General features: G+C 48.1%; 1 protein-coding gene across 1 annotated transcript in view; it reads right to left on the minus strand.

The window, feature by feature from the left end:
• Window positions 1-14642, minus strand: part of ATRN (attractin) — a 159346-nt gene extending 144704 nt beyond the window's left edge. Inside the window, exons 1-2 of the mRNA XM_027705559.1 lie at window positions 14637-14642; window positions 6033-6166 (exon numbers count right to left, since the gene is read on the minus strand). Coding sequence (XP_027561360.1) covers window positions 6033-6166; window positions 14637-14642 — 140 coding nt within the window. The remainder of the gene's footprint in view (window positions 1-6032; window positions 6167-14636) is intronic.
• Window positions 14643-14852: the final 210 nt, after the last annotated feature.

Raw genomic sequence — 14852 nt, forward strand, 5'->3', positions numbered from 1 at the left:
CATTTAACACCTCACCAACTGCTCCCTTTCCATACCTACAACATGAGGAAGCACCTGATTAATTTTCTATCAATAAAAATGACAGAATAGAAGAGAAACCCCCCAGTTTTCCTGGCTCCCACAGCAAAGGTGAAAAGTCCTTCACAGGTCATTTACTGCAGTCCAGCTTCGGGTGCTGCCACTGAATCCAAGAGGCTTCCAAAGCCCAGCCAGGATTTATTTATCCCTTACAGCTGCCTTCATCCCAAATGATGCTTAAAAAACATCTCCCACACACATATATACTGTGTTTAAAACAGCAGCACTCACACATGGCAAATCTACCTGGCAATTCCTGTCTCTGCCATTCTTTCCTTTAGAAATGTGCTTTTAAATCCCTGTTTGCTCTCAAGGTCACACTGATGGGCCTGTAGATATCAGATCATCTTCCCCTCAACTTCTTTTTTTTTTTTAATCACTGTTTTACAGTCCAAAGACTCAACTAATGCCACTTTCTATGACCAGCTCTTCACCTTCTTCCCCCTACTTTTAAAACTGCTCTTAAAAGATTATGAGCACACCTGCCCAAGGGCAAAATTTGATTACAATTAGATGAAGGAAAAGATTTTAAAAGTGAATTAAGGATACAGAGGACATAATAAAACTTCTGGAAAATCTAATCAAAGCATTAAGATTAAAAGAGCCGCAATGAAAAAAGGCAGAAAATCTGATTTGAATCAGTGAACGTGAATCCTGCCAGCACAAATAATCAGGACAACGTACAACATGGACTATTTTAGGGGGAACACATTCCAAATGTTATGACTGGGACTCCTACAGACTCCCTCGGTGCAAATAAGTAACATGATATGTTTTCATGTGTCCCATGTCCTCCTTTCCAGCTCTGCCGTTTCACAGTCAGCTTGGGAAAGGATCCCCCATCCTGCAAAACCTTAAGGTGGAAAACAGCCTTCCAAGAGCACATTCAGATATCCAGGTAAGGCCCTGATCCCAGAAGTCTGGTGGCACCTTGACCTCAGTCTGCAGGGGTTGGGAATCAACTCCCCATCAAAGCTGTTCTCCCATTCATGAATCAACCCTGGAATTCTGTCCTGTATTAATTCATTCTGAGAGGGAAGTGCTATCCCCTTGGGAACTGAAACTTCAGGGAAAACACAGGGAAGGAGCCAAGGAACGCACCACAACTGGGAAAAACAAAACAAAACACCAAAACCCCCCAGAAAACCCCACCCCAAAGCAGACCAAGTGATGCTCAGCCATTCCCCTTCCCCGTTTTCACTCCTGGTGCAATTTGCTGCCCTGAGTTTGCTCTGGATATCCCTGGAAAGCAAGGACAGCAGGGAAGACTGCTGAACTGCCTTTGGCTTCACCTGCACACAGAATCATGGAATATCCTGAGCTGGAAGGGACCCACAGGGATCATCCAGTCCAACCCTCAGCCCTGCACAGACACTCCAACAATCCCACCCTGTCCCTCAGAGCGTTGTCCAAACCCTCCTGCAGCTCTGGCAGCCTTGGGGCTGTGCCCACTGCCCTGGGGAGCCTGGGCAGTGCCCAACCACCCTGTGGGGGAAGAATCTTTCCCTGAGATCCAACCTGACCCTGCCCTGGCACAGCTCCAGCCATTCCCTGGGTCCTGTCCCTGCTCACCCAGAGCAGAGATGGAGCTGCCCCTCGGGAGGAATCTGCAGATCCCCATGAGGTCTGACCTCAGTCTCCTCTTCCCTCCTGCAGGAATATTCCTGAAGGTGACCTGGGATGAGGCTGCAGGTGGCACATCCCCATCACCTGCCTTCAGTCCCCTAAAACTCTCAGTGCCTGTTCAACAGGGACACGTCCCGTGCACTCCATGGACAGGGAGAGGGTTCCTCAAAAGGCAGTTCACAACAACATTTCATTTCCATACTGACACCCCAGGCAGGGTTTCACTTCAAAACCCCACACCTGAAAAGCCTGGGTTTGGTTCACTCTGCATGTCAGTGAACATCTCAAACAGTGTCAGCACCAGCAAATTTGCCTTTGAGATATTTTACTGTCTAATCAGCAAGACCTTTGCTACCGAGATCAGGATGAGATGATACGTAATATACTCCAAATTACACACATCAAAGCTACCTTGGACAGCTGTTTCACACTGCTGACCTGTCCTCTTTCCTCCTCAGCTCCAGCACTTCAACAGGATATTATACATTAAGGAAGATCAAGTGACCTGCACAATAATTATCTTAACTCCACACCTCGGTAGCTGCAGAGCTTTACCCACACCACAAGTGTTTTACACTCACTGGGTGCAGAAGTTGCTGCCAAAAGAAAAACAGCCCAAAAAAGAAAATTTAGAAACTACCACTCCTACTGTTTTCACTCCTTGCAGAAGTTACAGCAACACACAACTTATTAGGGCCAGATTTTCCCAGAGCTTGTTTTTAAGGGCCTAATAATGAACATGAACCACCAAGAGAAAAAGCTGATAAAAAGACTCTGAGCTACTCTAAGGCATTAAAGAAGTATCTCTGTTGAAAATGCCAGACAGGGGAGAGAGAGAGAGAGAAAAATGTGTGGATATATATTTAACCCCATTAAATTACAGCTATCTGGGTGGTGTTTTTTATTTAATTGGAGCTTCAAGGGAAAGCATCTTGTGCCAAATCCCAGCTCTGACCTGCTGTTAATCCTTAACCCCTCCACAGCCCAGATTCCCAAAGGGCTTCCAAAGCTCCACCCAGCACAGCACCTTTTACTGCTCTGATCACCTGTAAGTTTGGAGAACTTAAAAACCCTCCAACTCAAAATGGGTGTTTTTTTCTTCTCCAGGTACAACAAAATTACCCCAGAGATCACCCAGAGTGGTTCATCTCCTCCAGGGTAGCAACTCTCACCCACCTACTCTTAAATTTTTGGTGTGAATTTGCTGCTTGTGGTCACAAAATCCTTATGTCACAAGATACTAATGAAAACAATTCCAGTTGTGTTCTATAGAATCCTGGAAATCTCCCTAGATCTGAACAGAAAGATTTCCTGCAGCGAATGGCAGAAGTTCACTTGTTATTTACTATAGAAAAGTAAGACAGCCTTGATGTCCAGAGAGAGCCCAGGAAGGGCTCAGGTTGCTGCAAGTATATCATTTTTGCAAATTTATAGCTTTAAATCAATAGGAAACACATGAAAAATTCAAGTGTGAACAGAAATCAATGGACACATAAACACATGGTTGCCTCCCAGAGAATTTCTTCTTCAAATCCACAGCAAGGAATCCTGTGGAGCCAGGCTGGGAGAGCTGGGGGGGTTTCCCTGGAGAAGAGAAGGCTCCAGGGAGAGCTGAGAGCCCCTTGCAGGGCCTGAAGGGGCTCCAGGAGAGCTGGAGAGGGACTGGGGACAAGGGATGGAGGGACAGGACAAGGGAGAATGGCTTCCCAGTGCCAGAGGGCAGGGTTAGATGGGATACTGGGAAGGAATTCCTGGCTGGGAGGGTGGGGAGGCCCTGGCCCAGGTTGGGCAGAGAAGCTGTGGCTGCCCCTGGATCCCTGGAAGTGTCCAAGGCCAGGCTGGATCCAGCTGGGCTAGTGGAAGGTGTCCCTGCCCATGGCAGGGAGTGGAACTGGATGGCCTTTAAGGTCCCTCCCAACCCAAACCATTCCCTGATTCCGTGAACAAGCTGCACAAAGTTACAGCAACCTACAAAATAAGGGGAAAGATTTCCCTTCATCTTCCCTGGGAGAACCTCCAGCACACCCTCAGTTCCTGATCTCATCAGCCCTGATGGTCAAATCTTACCAAGGGTCACTCCTCCAGGAGCCCAGGTACACAATCCATAGGGAGAGCCACCATCCCACCTGCCTTGAGAGGCTGGAAAACCAGTGGGATTTAGAGGGTGGGAACATGGCACAGGATGTCCCATCTCATCCACAGCCTCATCCACACACATCTTGCTTTGAAAAACAAGCAGAGCTCAGGCCCAGAAGCTGCTCTGATGCCTCCACCAGCTTTGATCTGATAACACCATTTTCACATCGGGATTTTTTTTTTTTGTCCTTTAATTCCACGTGACGAATTCCCTTCAGCGCTGAATAGGGAAATTAAGATCACATTTAAAGCCCATCACTTTTAACACACACAATATCCTTTTTCATCAGCCTCAGTGAAGACGATTTAGGCATATTTATAGTAACATTAACCACATTTCTTCTGTAGGGCAGTATTATTCTCAGAATAGACAACTGAATCCCAGTTGCCATGCAAAAGTGCCATGAAAATATGCTTCCAAACCTCCAAATTCCTATTTAAATTGCACCATCATCAGGACAGCTTTAAAACATATAAATCATTTGTCCTAATTGCACAGATAGGGAAAGTAAGGGGATTAGATGATGAACTGTGCTTCTGTTTGACTCCTGAAGTCTGTGGCCATTTATTCCCAAGGGAACATAAAGTTACAGGCTACAAAGTCACTTCAGCTTTTCCATCTGGATCACACATTCCTGTTTCCACCAGGAATCCACATCCTTCATATTCAAACACCAAACCTGCATGGAAACTGTTACTGTGCCATTCCCATGTGGGAATTCTGCTGGTGCTGACAACGTTTTCCTGCTGTCCCAGAAATCCTCCACGGCTCAGGTACCAAGGAAAGCTGGAAATGAGCCAGGAATCGCTATTTTAACACGTTTTAACTGAGTATTTTTTTGGGTTCACCACATAAATCCAGATAAAACAAGCTAATAAATTACCAGTGACATCCACCAGGAAACAAAAAATCCCAGCAGTGTGAGAATGGATGTTTCAGAGGGAACGTGCAGAGGCGGGAAGGCGAGTTCTGGGGTTGACTTTGAGCCACAGCAACACCTCCTCAAAATGATTCACCCTCCCAAAGTTGAACCAGGGCATATTTAAATCCCCATGTCCAGTCCCCAAAATGAAAACCAGGGACTTTAAACCTGTGCACGTGGGAGAAAGACACAGAGTGCCCCAAATTTCCAGAGCTGCTGGTCCGTGTTCCAACGGAATAAATCAATCCCTGAAACTAAAAAGCACCAACACGCTGTCAAAGCAAACAGGCAGCAACTATAAATAAATGCAGATGGAAAGGCAAGAGTGAATCTTGCACAACAATAAATGGCAAGTTTTTCAGCAAAAAAATAAAAACTGACCCCACAATTCCGCCTGTTCCCGAGCTCCACTGGGAAAAAATGAGGATTACAGAGCCACCAGTGACCTCAAAACGCAGTATTTTCCACTATATTGCTAAGAATTCAATACTTTGCTTCCAGCAAACCAGCAACTTCGATGTCTGCTCACAGTTTGGATGGAGTAGGATACTTTTTTTTGGCAGCACAGAAGTCCTTGATGGGAAATAACTCCGGAATTTTCCCTGATTTTTTTTTCCTGTAGCGCTGCCCTGCCCAGTCAGCACTTCAGTCCCACACCACTCTGCCTCCTTGCAAAGGCTGGAAATCTTCTTGGCATCGTTTTTGCTGATTCCACACAAGATCAAAAGTGTGTCACACTGGAGATCCAAGCTCTGAAATCCCTATAAAATTCCCAGGACACTCCACTCTGCGTTAATGGGGATCGGCCACGGAAATGAATCCTTAACCAGGCAGGTGCACAGGAAACGTGCTGCAAAAAAACCCTTCACAAAACCGCCTTGGAAAGTTTATTTTGGAGGAACTCAGACGTGTTGTGGAGCGTAACAAGCCATGAAATCCACCCACTGTGCCCAGGGTGAACCTGGATCGTGGGTTTTCCCGGGATAAGGCAATTTCCATGAAAAATATCTGGCAGCAACACGTGGAGCACCACACAAAACTGTGGAAGGAAGGGGATAACGACACAAGCACAAAGCAAATGGGGGAAAACACACAACTAATCCACTGGAGGAGTCACTTTATTCCATAGGAATGACTGGAAAACCAGCAGGGATGGAACTGCCACAGCTTTAATCACAGAGCAACTGAAGCCACAGTTGTTCTTCCCCTTCACAAGGGAATAATATTAAACCCAACCTCAATTTTCTGAATGGAAGACGCAGTTCTCACCTTCTGCATCTGAAGTTTATAAAAAGGGAGCTGACAAAAAATGCTAATTCATGTGTGCCAAGCTTCTTATCCTTCGAGGAGACGAGCACCACCTTGGAGACGGATATTAAATTTTCATGCAACACAAACACTGACTAATAAAGAAAGTCTTCCAGAGGGTGTTTTCCTAACGCAGCTTTCCTCAGTTTGGTTTCCTTTCAGCCTGAAGAATAAAACAAGGGCTCTGAAAAAAAATCAGGGAGTAGAGGAGGGGAAGACGAATAATGGAAAATCTGGGATTTTTCACAGCTGTATTTGCACGTCCTACATGAGTTTCTGTGCAAAGATGAGCGGCACTGGCTCATGGGAAAGGATATTATGGATAATTTCCAGCCCAAAGAGGATGTGTAACACTCTGTACCTACAAGAAGCAACAACCCCTATTTAAATTTCGTTACATGCACCGAGCGCAGCCCAGGTCGTTGTGTACAGCAAGGCTGGGACAGAGGGGCTGGAGAGCAGCCAGGCAGGGAGGGAGCTGGGAGTGGGGATGGACAGGAAGCTGAACAGGAGCCAGAGTGTGCCCAGGTGGCCAAGAGGGCCAATGGATCCTGGCCTGGAGCAGGAACAGTGTGGCCAACAGGTCCAAGGAAGTGATTCTTCCCCTGGACTCAGCACTGGTGAGGCCACCCCTGGAGTGCTGTGTCCAGTTCTGGGCCCTCAGCTCAGGAAGGACATTGAGGTCCTGGAGCAGGTCCAGAGGAGAGCAACGAGGCTGGGGAAGGGACTCGAGTGCAAGTCCTATGAGGAGAGGCTGAGGGAGCTGGGGCTGTTCAGCCTGGAGAAGAGGAGGCTCAGGGGAGACCTCCTCACTCTCTCCAACTCCCTGACAGGAGGGGGGAGCCAGGGGGGGGTTGGTCTCTTTTCCCAGGCAACTCTCAGCAAGACAAGAGGGCTCAGGGTCTTCAGCTGTGCCAGGGGAGGTTTACATTGGATATTAGGAAGAATTTCTTTCCAGAGAAGGTGCTCAGCCATTGGAATGGGCTGCCCAGGGAAGTGGTGGATTCTCCATCCCTGGAGGTGTTTAAGGACAGACTGGATGTGGCATCAGTGCCATGGGCTGGGAACCACGGCGGGGTTGGATCAAGGGTTGGACTTGATGATCTCGGAGGTCCCTTCCAACCCAGCTGATTCTATGATTCTATGATTTACTCCTGCAGGCATGGCAGGGAAAAAAAGGGATTTGACACGTTGGAAAACCCTTGGTTGGAATGCCCAGACCACCTCTGTCCCCAAAACCAGCTTAATGCCACTTCTGCTTTTTCAGAGAACTGCAAATTCTGAGTCCAGTGATGCTGCAGGAAACTCAAATACCAAATGAAGCCACTCCAGGACCAGGAATGTTTTCCAGATCCTGGGGTGTCCAGAAGTACTTCACAGATCAGATTTGGAGATCAGCTGCCTTTCTTTATCGCTCAGCTCATCAGGAAAACATTGGAATTGTTATTTCTTCCGTGAGATGCACTGAGGTGATTTTCAGCCCAAAACACTGAGTCCATTTCCTTTAAATTATCTTCCAACTCCCCCCACTATTCGGAGGTGCCAAATTCTGAAGTCCCAAATTAATCAGATTGCCACAGGGAGCCTGTTCTGTGAGCAATTAAGGGCTCTTCCCAACCCTGATGGTGCCACAATCACGACAGAGCCCTTCCATTCTCAGAATCCCAAGGATTTCAAGTCCCACAAGCCCAAACCGTGCCTGGAATCCTTCTGCAAGCAGCACATCCCCCAAAAACCCCGGCAGCGAACCTGCCCCTCCACCAAATAAATATTCATTTTAAGCCACGGGGAGGGAAGGGCATTAGTGACAGTCTCAAGTGGATCTGAGGGAACTCCAGGAGGGATCAGCCCCAAACAAAGCCCGGGAACAAAAGCAGGAAGCACAAAGCAAACATCGTTATTGCTCCGGCGTTTTCGGGCGCCTCGACGAGTATTTCATTCAAAGCCCTGCACAAAAGCAAATTATCAGCTCTGTTCTCTGCCGTAAAATTGATTATCACATTTTCCAGCCCCGCTTCCAAGCGGCTGCAGCGGTTCCAGGGGCAGATGCGAGCACGTGGCCGTGCAAGAACAAAGTACTGGCATAAAACCCGCTGTGCTCCTTCCCAGGGTGAATTCCAGCCTGGAGCGGCTCCCTGCTTCCCTCAAAACCACTTCACCTACACAATCACATCACTCTCAACCTCATCTCCTGCCTTTTTTTGCTCTATCTTCTCCCTGGGCTTTAGAAGATGTGATTTCAGAGCTGCTACTCGCTGAGAATATCTTGAGTGCAGGGGGAAAAAAAAAAAGCCAAGCTCTCCCAGATCAAGGAGCTAATTCCAAGTGCTGTACTTGGAACTTCGAATTGGAAAAAAAAACAACTTCTTCAAGGGAACTGTTTAAGAAAAGAGCACCCAAGGGTATCCTGAATTAATGCAATGAGACAACAGCCTGGTCAGCAGCAGCATTATCTCAATATATTGAGGATTTTCAGCATGGATTTCACAGACAGGAAGCTCAGGCTTTGCAATTTGATTGCTCACAAAAGCTGCAGAGGAAGAAGCCAGGCAAAGTCAAATCCATCCCATGCATTCCCAATATTATTTAGCTTTATCAGGACGTGATAAAAGCACTGCTGGTCCTATTATTTTGGCTGGTTTTAATTAAAAAAAATCGAGTCTTTTCTGTGAAAACAGTGCTGACCCCAGGGGTTTGTTGGTGTTTCAACAGAGGCTGTTCATGTTAAATGTCAATTGATGAAGATGGTAACGAACACCTGGTTGGACATGGGATTATTTTAGTAGTTTCCCAGAGAAACTGTGGCTGCCCCATCCCTGGAAATGTCCAAGGCCAGGTTGGAGAGGTCTTGGAGCAACCTGGGCTAGTGGAAGATGTCCCTGCCCAGGGCAGGAGGTGGAACCAGGTGATCTTTAACGTCCCTTCCAATCCAAACCAGTTCATGATTCTATGATTATTTTGGACCTATAATGAAAGCAGCAACTGGGAAATAATGGGAAGATGTAGAGCAGTGTCAGACAACTGCCAAGGAAGGTTATTCCCTGAGAAGTATCCCCTGATATCCAGATATTTAACCAGACTTAGAGAAGCGAGGCAGGAACGTCGACGCTGCGGATCAGGAGGTGTTTGTACATCCCTGGAATTGGCAGAGGAATGTTATCCTCTACCTGCTCCATTCCAGGAGGTCCCAACACTCAGCATGAAGACAGGAGCAGGACAGGGCTTATTCCTGATCAATAATTCCAACAACTCAAGTTCCAGCAGGGAACGTGTGAAGCAGAGGCAACAGGGAGGATCCAGCGGGAGCTGCTTTGTCTCACTGCTCTGGCTTTTCCACTGCTGAATCCTTGGATAAAGCAGACTGAAAATAAGCAGGGAGCTTATTGCAAACATTAACAAAACCTCCCCAACTCAAATATTTATGTTGGTCCTTCTGTGCGAGGCAGAAAAGTGCAAAACATCTCAGATATTTCCAAAACATGGAATTATTTCGCAGGTGAATTTCTGTTCTTGAAGCAGCCCTTGTAAAATATCAGACTGGCCAATAAAGCCAGCAAAAGGAACGATAAACCAGTGAGAATTCAGATTAAATATTAGCCATGGGCTTCTCTCACAAGGAACAGACCATTTAAATAAATTCATGGAATAGTTTCTGTTGGAAGGGGCCTTTAATATCACCCAGTTCATACCCCCTGCCATGGGCAGGGACACCTTCCACTATCCCAGATTGCTCCAAGTCCCAAAATTTATAATATTTATATATTATTAACATGTATGGATAGACAAAAACATATACAATGAATACATAAAGATATCCACATCCACCTCCTAGCAAAATTATAAACCCACAGTTGGAAATAATGACTCCAGGAACTAAATAAAAGCACAGAAATGCTCTTTTTTTTTTCCCCCAGTGTATTCATTAAAATTGATTATGTTTAAGTATTTCCTACTTGAATAGCTTATTCTCTTATTACCAGGGCACAATGTTTGAGTGAGCCCTTCCAGCAGCAGCATGGAAGAGAAAATCATTTTAAAGCACAATAATACCCTAATGAAAAGGGAGCAACAGAACGGGGATCAGGCACAAATGCTGCCCCCAAATCTAATTTGAGCACTTTAAACTGATTTGATTCAAATCTCCAGCATCCTTGGATCTCCAGAGCAGTTCCCTGACTTTTCCCAAAGCTTTGAACTGCCTCAGGTGGCTTTTTAAAGACAATGGGTCTGGATAATAAGCTTTGGACCAAAAGCTGCCATTTATTTAACAATGGGAACTGTGATAGTTCTTTCCCAGCTTGCCACTCTCTCAGGTGGCGATTTACCCAAATCTAGAGATAAAATTCCTCTTCCCCCTAATATTCCTTGGCCAAGGACACACCAACTCCTTCATAATGTTCAATGAGCAACACATAACTGCTCCCATTAAATTAATAAAAAGGGAGTTAAAGGATACACAGTAATCTTTTTTTGCTTTCTCTGTCAGGCCGGTTGGTTAAGCCCTGCTTTAGTATTTCCCATCTCCCACCTCCAGAAAAGTAAAGTATCACCATGAAAGGAGAACCAAGTGCCTCGACACGCAAAATCCAGACTCCTGGAATCATGTGCCATTATTCATTATTCAGCCAAAATAATATTTTCAGCTACAGTCAAACATCAAACTGCCCATCCCGGAGCCTCCAGGCACAATCCACAGTGACTGTTCCAGGAATCAATCGTTATCCTGAATTCCTTAATCCAATCCTTTACAATCTCGGGACAATAAATCCGTGTGAACCAGAGGTCGTTTCTCACCCTGTGCTTTACCTCCCTTGGCAGATGAGGAGCAGCTGAGGGAGCTGGGGGGGCTCAGCCTGGAGAAAAGGAGGCTCAGGGGGGACCTTCTGGCTCTGCAACTCCCTGACAGGAGGGGGGAGCGTCAGGCTCTGCTCCCAGGGAACAAGAGACAGGAGGAGAGGGAACAGCTTCCAGCTGTGCCAGGGGAGGTTTAGGTTGGACAACAGGGAAAATTCCTTCATGGAAAGGGCTGTCCAGCCCTGGCACAGCTGCCCAGGGCAGTGCTGGAGTCCCCATCCCTGAAGGGATTTAAAATCCCTGTGGATGTGGCACTTGGGGACAGGGGTTAATGCTGGAGAATGGTTGGACTGGATGACCTTAGAGCATTCCCAACCTTAATTCCATGTGTTAATCAGGCAGCAGGCTGACAGGACTCAGTTTAGGCAGGACTAGAGGCTGTCACTGAGCTGCACACAGAGCCTGGAGGAGCCTGTTCCCCGAGCCTGAGGCACCTCTGTGATTGCACACCCAGCGCTGCCAATTTAACCCCGGAGTCTGGAGCTCCCACCGCTCCAAACCTTATCCCAGGATGCTGCTGCAGCTCTGGGAGTGGGGGATCTCTCATCCCTGCCAGCAGCAGCTCCTCTCCTGCCCAGATCACACAGCCCAGCCCAGGAGGTTTGCACAGAAATAGAAAACACCAGCGCATCAGGCACGGCCCCTGTTTTCTACTTCAGCTTCTGTTACCACCGAGATCTTTATCTGTGAACAGCTCCACCGCTGGTTCCACACCTCAAAAACACTGAAGGTCACCTGAAGTCCTTCCCAAATCAACCTTCTCCACCCCCAAGAGCACCACTGATGGCTGGTGTGTTATTTATACATCCGACCGCAGGCTAAATAAACAGATTTCCCAAGGAAAAAGGGAATTGGAATATCGTCAGACTGCAACTCGTTGCTCCAACATTCATCCCTCCCTCGCTGCCAACCCGGAAGATGGGAGGGATTAACAGGTTAATGAGGCACAAGTCGTGTCTTTACAGCCCCAGCGTTCCATGTAAATAAAAGCAGTGGAGGCCATAAATACAGTTATCACACACATCGAGATAAGACGGGGTGATTATCGTGCCAAATTTAATTACGTCTCTCAGCCAACCAGACAAGCACGTGGAATATACCACCACACTTAAGGAAATCATTTTCACCTGCCCCTTTCCACTTGCCAGCTGCACCTCCAGCATCTCGTGACACGTCAAGTCCTTTAAAGCCAAGCCCTTGACAGCCGTAAACCAAAAAAAAAAAATTTAAAAAAATAAAAAAATAACCTCCTGCAGGGGCGTTTCTGACAGGAGACGGAGCAAACCCGAGGCATGTGGAAGGTGGCACGTGACTGCAAAGCTCTAAACGCTGCTAAAAGCACTCGCTTGCACTTCTTGGGGCTCAAAGTTTAAAAACATTACCGGGAACTTCAACTCCTTCATGAAGAAATAAACGGCCAAACAAACCACCTCGAGGGAAAAAGGTTCATCGTATTTTTTAAACATTCGTTCAGGTAAACTTTTAGGCTGGAATCGTACGTGAGAAAGAAATAAGAAGCTTTTTATAAAAACGGGCAAGAGGATAAAAAAATCGAGGTTGTATTAGCAGTGGATACGTAGCAATTCTTTTTTTATGAGGCATCATTCAGCAAAGGAGCCTCTCTCTGCTTTTACTTAAATCCAGTCCCCCTTAAATGACCAACATCCTAAAGCTCTCCAGGAAAGTAACAGGTAAGTGGCTATTTCATAAAACTCAACTAGAGGGAAATTCTTCTCATGAGAGTGGCAAAAAGACCTTAAAAAGGCAGCTTTGGACTTGCCTGGCCTGGAATCGTTTTTATAAAAACACCTTTTAAATTGGCTGCGTCACACGCCCATCTACAGACTGTCAAAAAACCCAAACAAATAATAAAAGTCTTTTTTCCTCCGTGAGTTCAGCTCACACAGACAGCTCCCCTTCTCCCAAATCCACGGGGAGCATCATCCAAGGGTGCTTTGTACTCTCAGCAGCTCCCTGAGAAGGCAATCGCTGCCCAGGATAATCATCCTTTCCTCAATTCCTTCTTTTCCAGGAATCAGCCATGCCCAGGGAATTCACACACACACACAGTGCCTCTGTCACTGCCACAGCTGATGGATCCAAGGCAGGTAACCATCTTACACAAACCCTGCCCACAACACACAATCCAGGCTGCATTCCCAGCCCATTCCCGGGAAGATTTCCATTTTCTCACCCTATGGGATAGACTTCGGACACACAACCCCACTGAGTGCCCCAACACCACCAGAACTGGCCCTGGCACTGCAGCAATGAACTTTCCAGCATCAGACAGCCCAAAAATCACCCCTGTGCTGGGCAGGCATCCCTCATTCCCACGGGCACATGGCCTGGACCAGTGTGGAACCCAGTGGGTTTCCATCCTGCTTCCCAAAACCCTCCTTTAGCCTTTTTCCTCCAAACAAAATGCCCCTGCAGTGGTAGAACCCTCCCACCACCCTCTGTCCCACTCCACCCCTTGCCCAGCCTTGTCCCCCCACAAACCCAGGAGCTTCCTTCCACCAGGCTGTCCCTCCCCAGGAGCCAGCAGCATTCCTGCTCCAAAAGCCGAGCCTCCCAAACTCCAGATACTCCCTTTAGGATGCTGCTTCTCCCCCCTGCACCTCACCTTTAAGCAGCACCTGCTTATCTGCCAAGAGGAGCTTCTTTAACCCCCCAAACCCTCCTGTTGGCCCCACCCAGCCCTAATAGTGGCTCACAGCCCTTCCCCTCCAAACCTGAACCACATTAATCTCCACATTGGTCCTTCTCCTGTGTCTGCCCCAGCCCAGGAACTGGCCCCACATCCACACTGTCCTCCAGCCACAGCATTGGCTCCTCACTGTTCCCACCTCCATCCACGTCCATGCAACCACCCACCATCCTTAGCCTTCCACTCAAACAGCCCCCAAACCTCCCCCTGCTGCCCCAAAATGTCCCCCTGCCCACTACCCCCCATTCTCCCTTTCTCTCCGGACCTATAACAACTTAAACCCGACATTTTCCAGGCTCAGCAATCCCTCACACCCAGACCCCACTGACCCTGTTGTTACACAGCTTCTGAGAGTCACAACTGACCCTCAGTGACCCCCCATCACCAACACCCAAAACTGGGTCCCCTCAGAGCTGCGTCTGTGGTACAAACACCCCGTACCCACCAACGGGGACACGCAACACCCACATCCCATCGCTCCCAGACCTCCCCCAGACAGCCCCAACCACCCTGGGGACCCCCAGACCTGACCTTCCACCCTGTCACCCATCACACCCATGCTCTTGTCACCCTGTGTCCCCTCACAGCCACATCCCCCAGACCCCCCTCCCTGCGCCCAAATCCCTGCTGTGCCCCTGCTTGGCTCCTGCCCAGCCCTTTGCACCCACATCCCCCTGGATCAGCCCCTCACACTCACCCCTGCGCTGCCCTCGGGCTCAACCAAGGTCACCCCAGTGCCTGCTGTCCCCTCAACACGCTCCTACCCTGCCCCAGCACCTGCACCTTTATTGTCACCTGGGTCTGTCCTTTGCCCTCCTTGTCACTTGGATCTGCCCCTTGTCCTCATTGTCACCTGGATCTGCTCCTTGCCCTCGTTGTCACCTGGATCTGCTCCTTGCCCTCGTTGTCACCTGGATCTGCCCCTTGTCCTCACTGTCATCTGGATCTGCTCCTCACTTTTATTGACACCTCCGTCTGCCCCTCACCTGTCTGCCCCTCACCTTCATCGTCACCTGGACCTGCCCCTCATCCTTATTGTCACCTGGTCCTGCCCCTAGCCCTTATTGTCACCTGGACCTGCCCCTCGCCCTTATTGTCACCTAGATCTGCCCCTCACCTTTATTGTTACCTGGTCCTGCCCCTCACCCTTATTGTCACCTATTCCTGCCCCTCACACCCACAACCCTGCTGCCCTCACACTCACCCCTGGACCTCGT

The sequence above is a fragment of the Neopelma chrysocephalum genome, unplaced genomic scaffold (genome assembly GCF_003984885.1).
Source record: "Neopelma chrysocephalum unplaced genomic scaffold, ASM398488v2 Primary Assembly neopelma1_345, whole genome shotgun sequence".
NCBI classification, from domain to species: domain Eukaryota; kingdom Metazoa; phylum Chordata; class Aves; order Passeriformes; family Pipridae; genus Neopelma; species Neopelma chrysocephalum.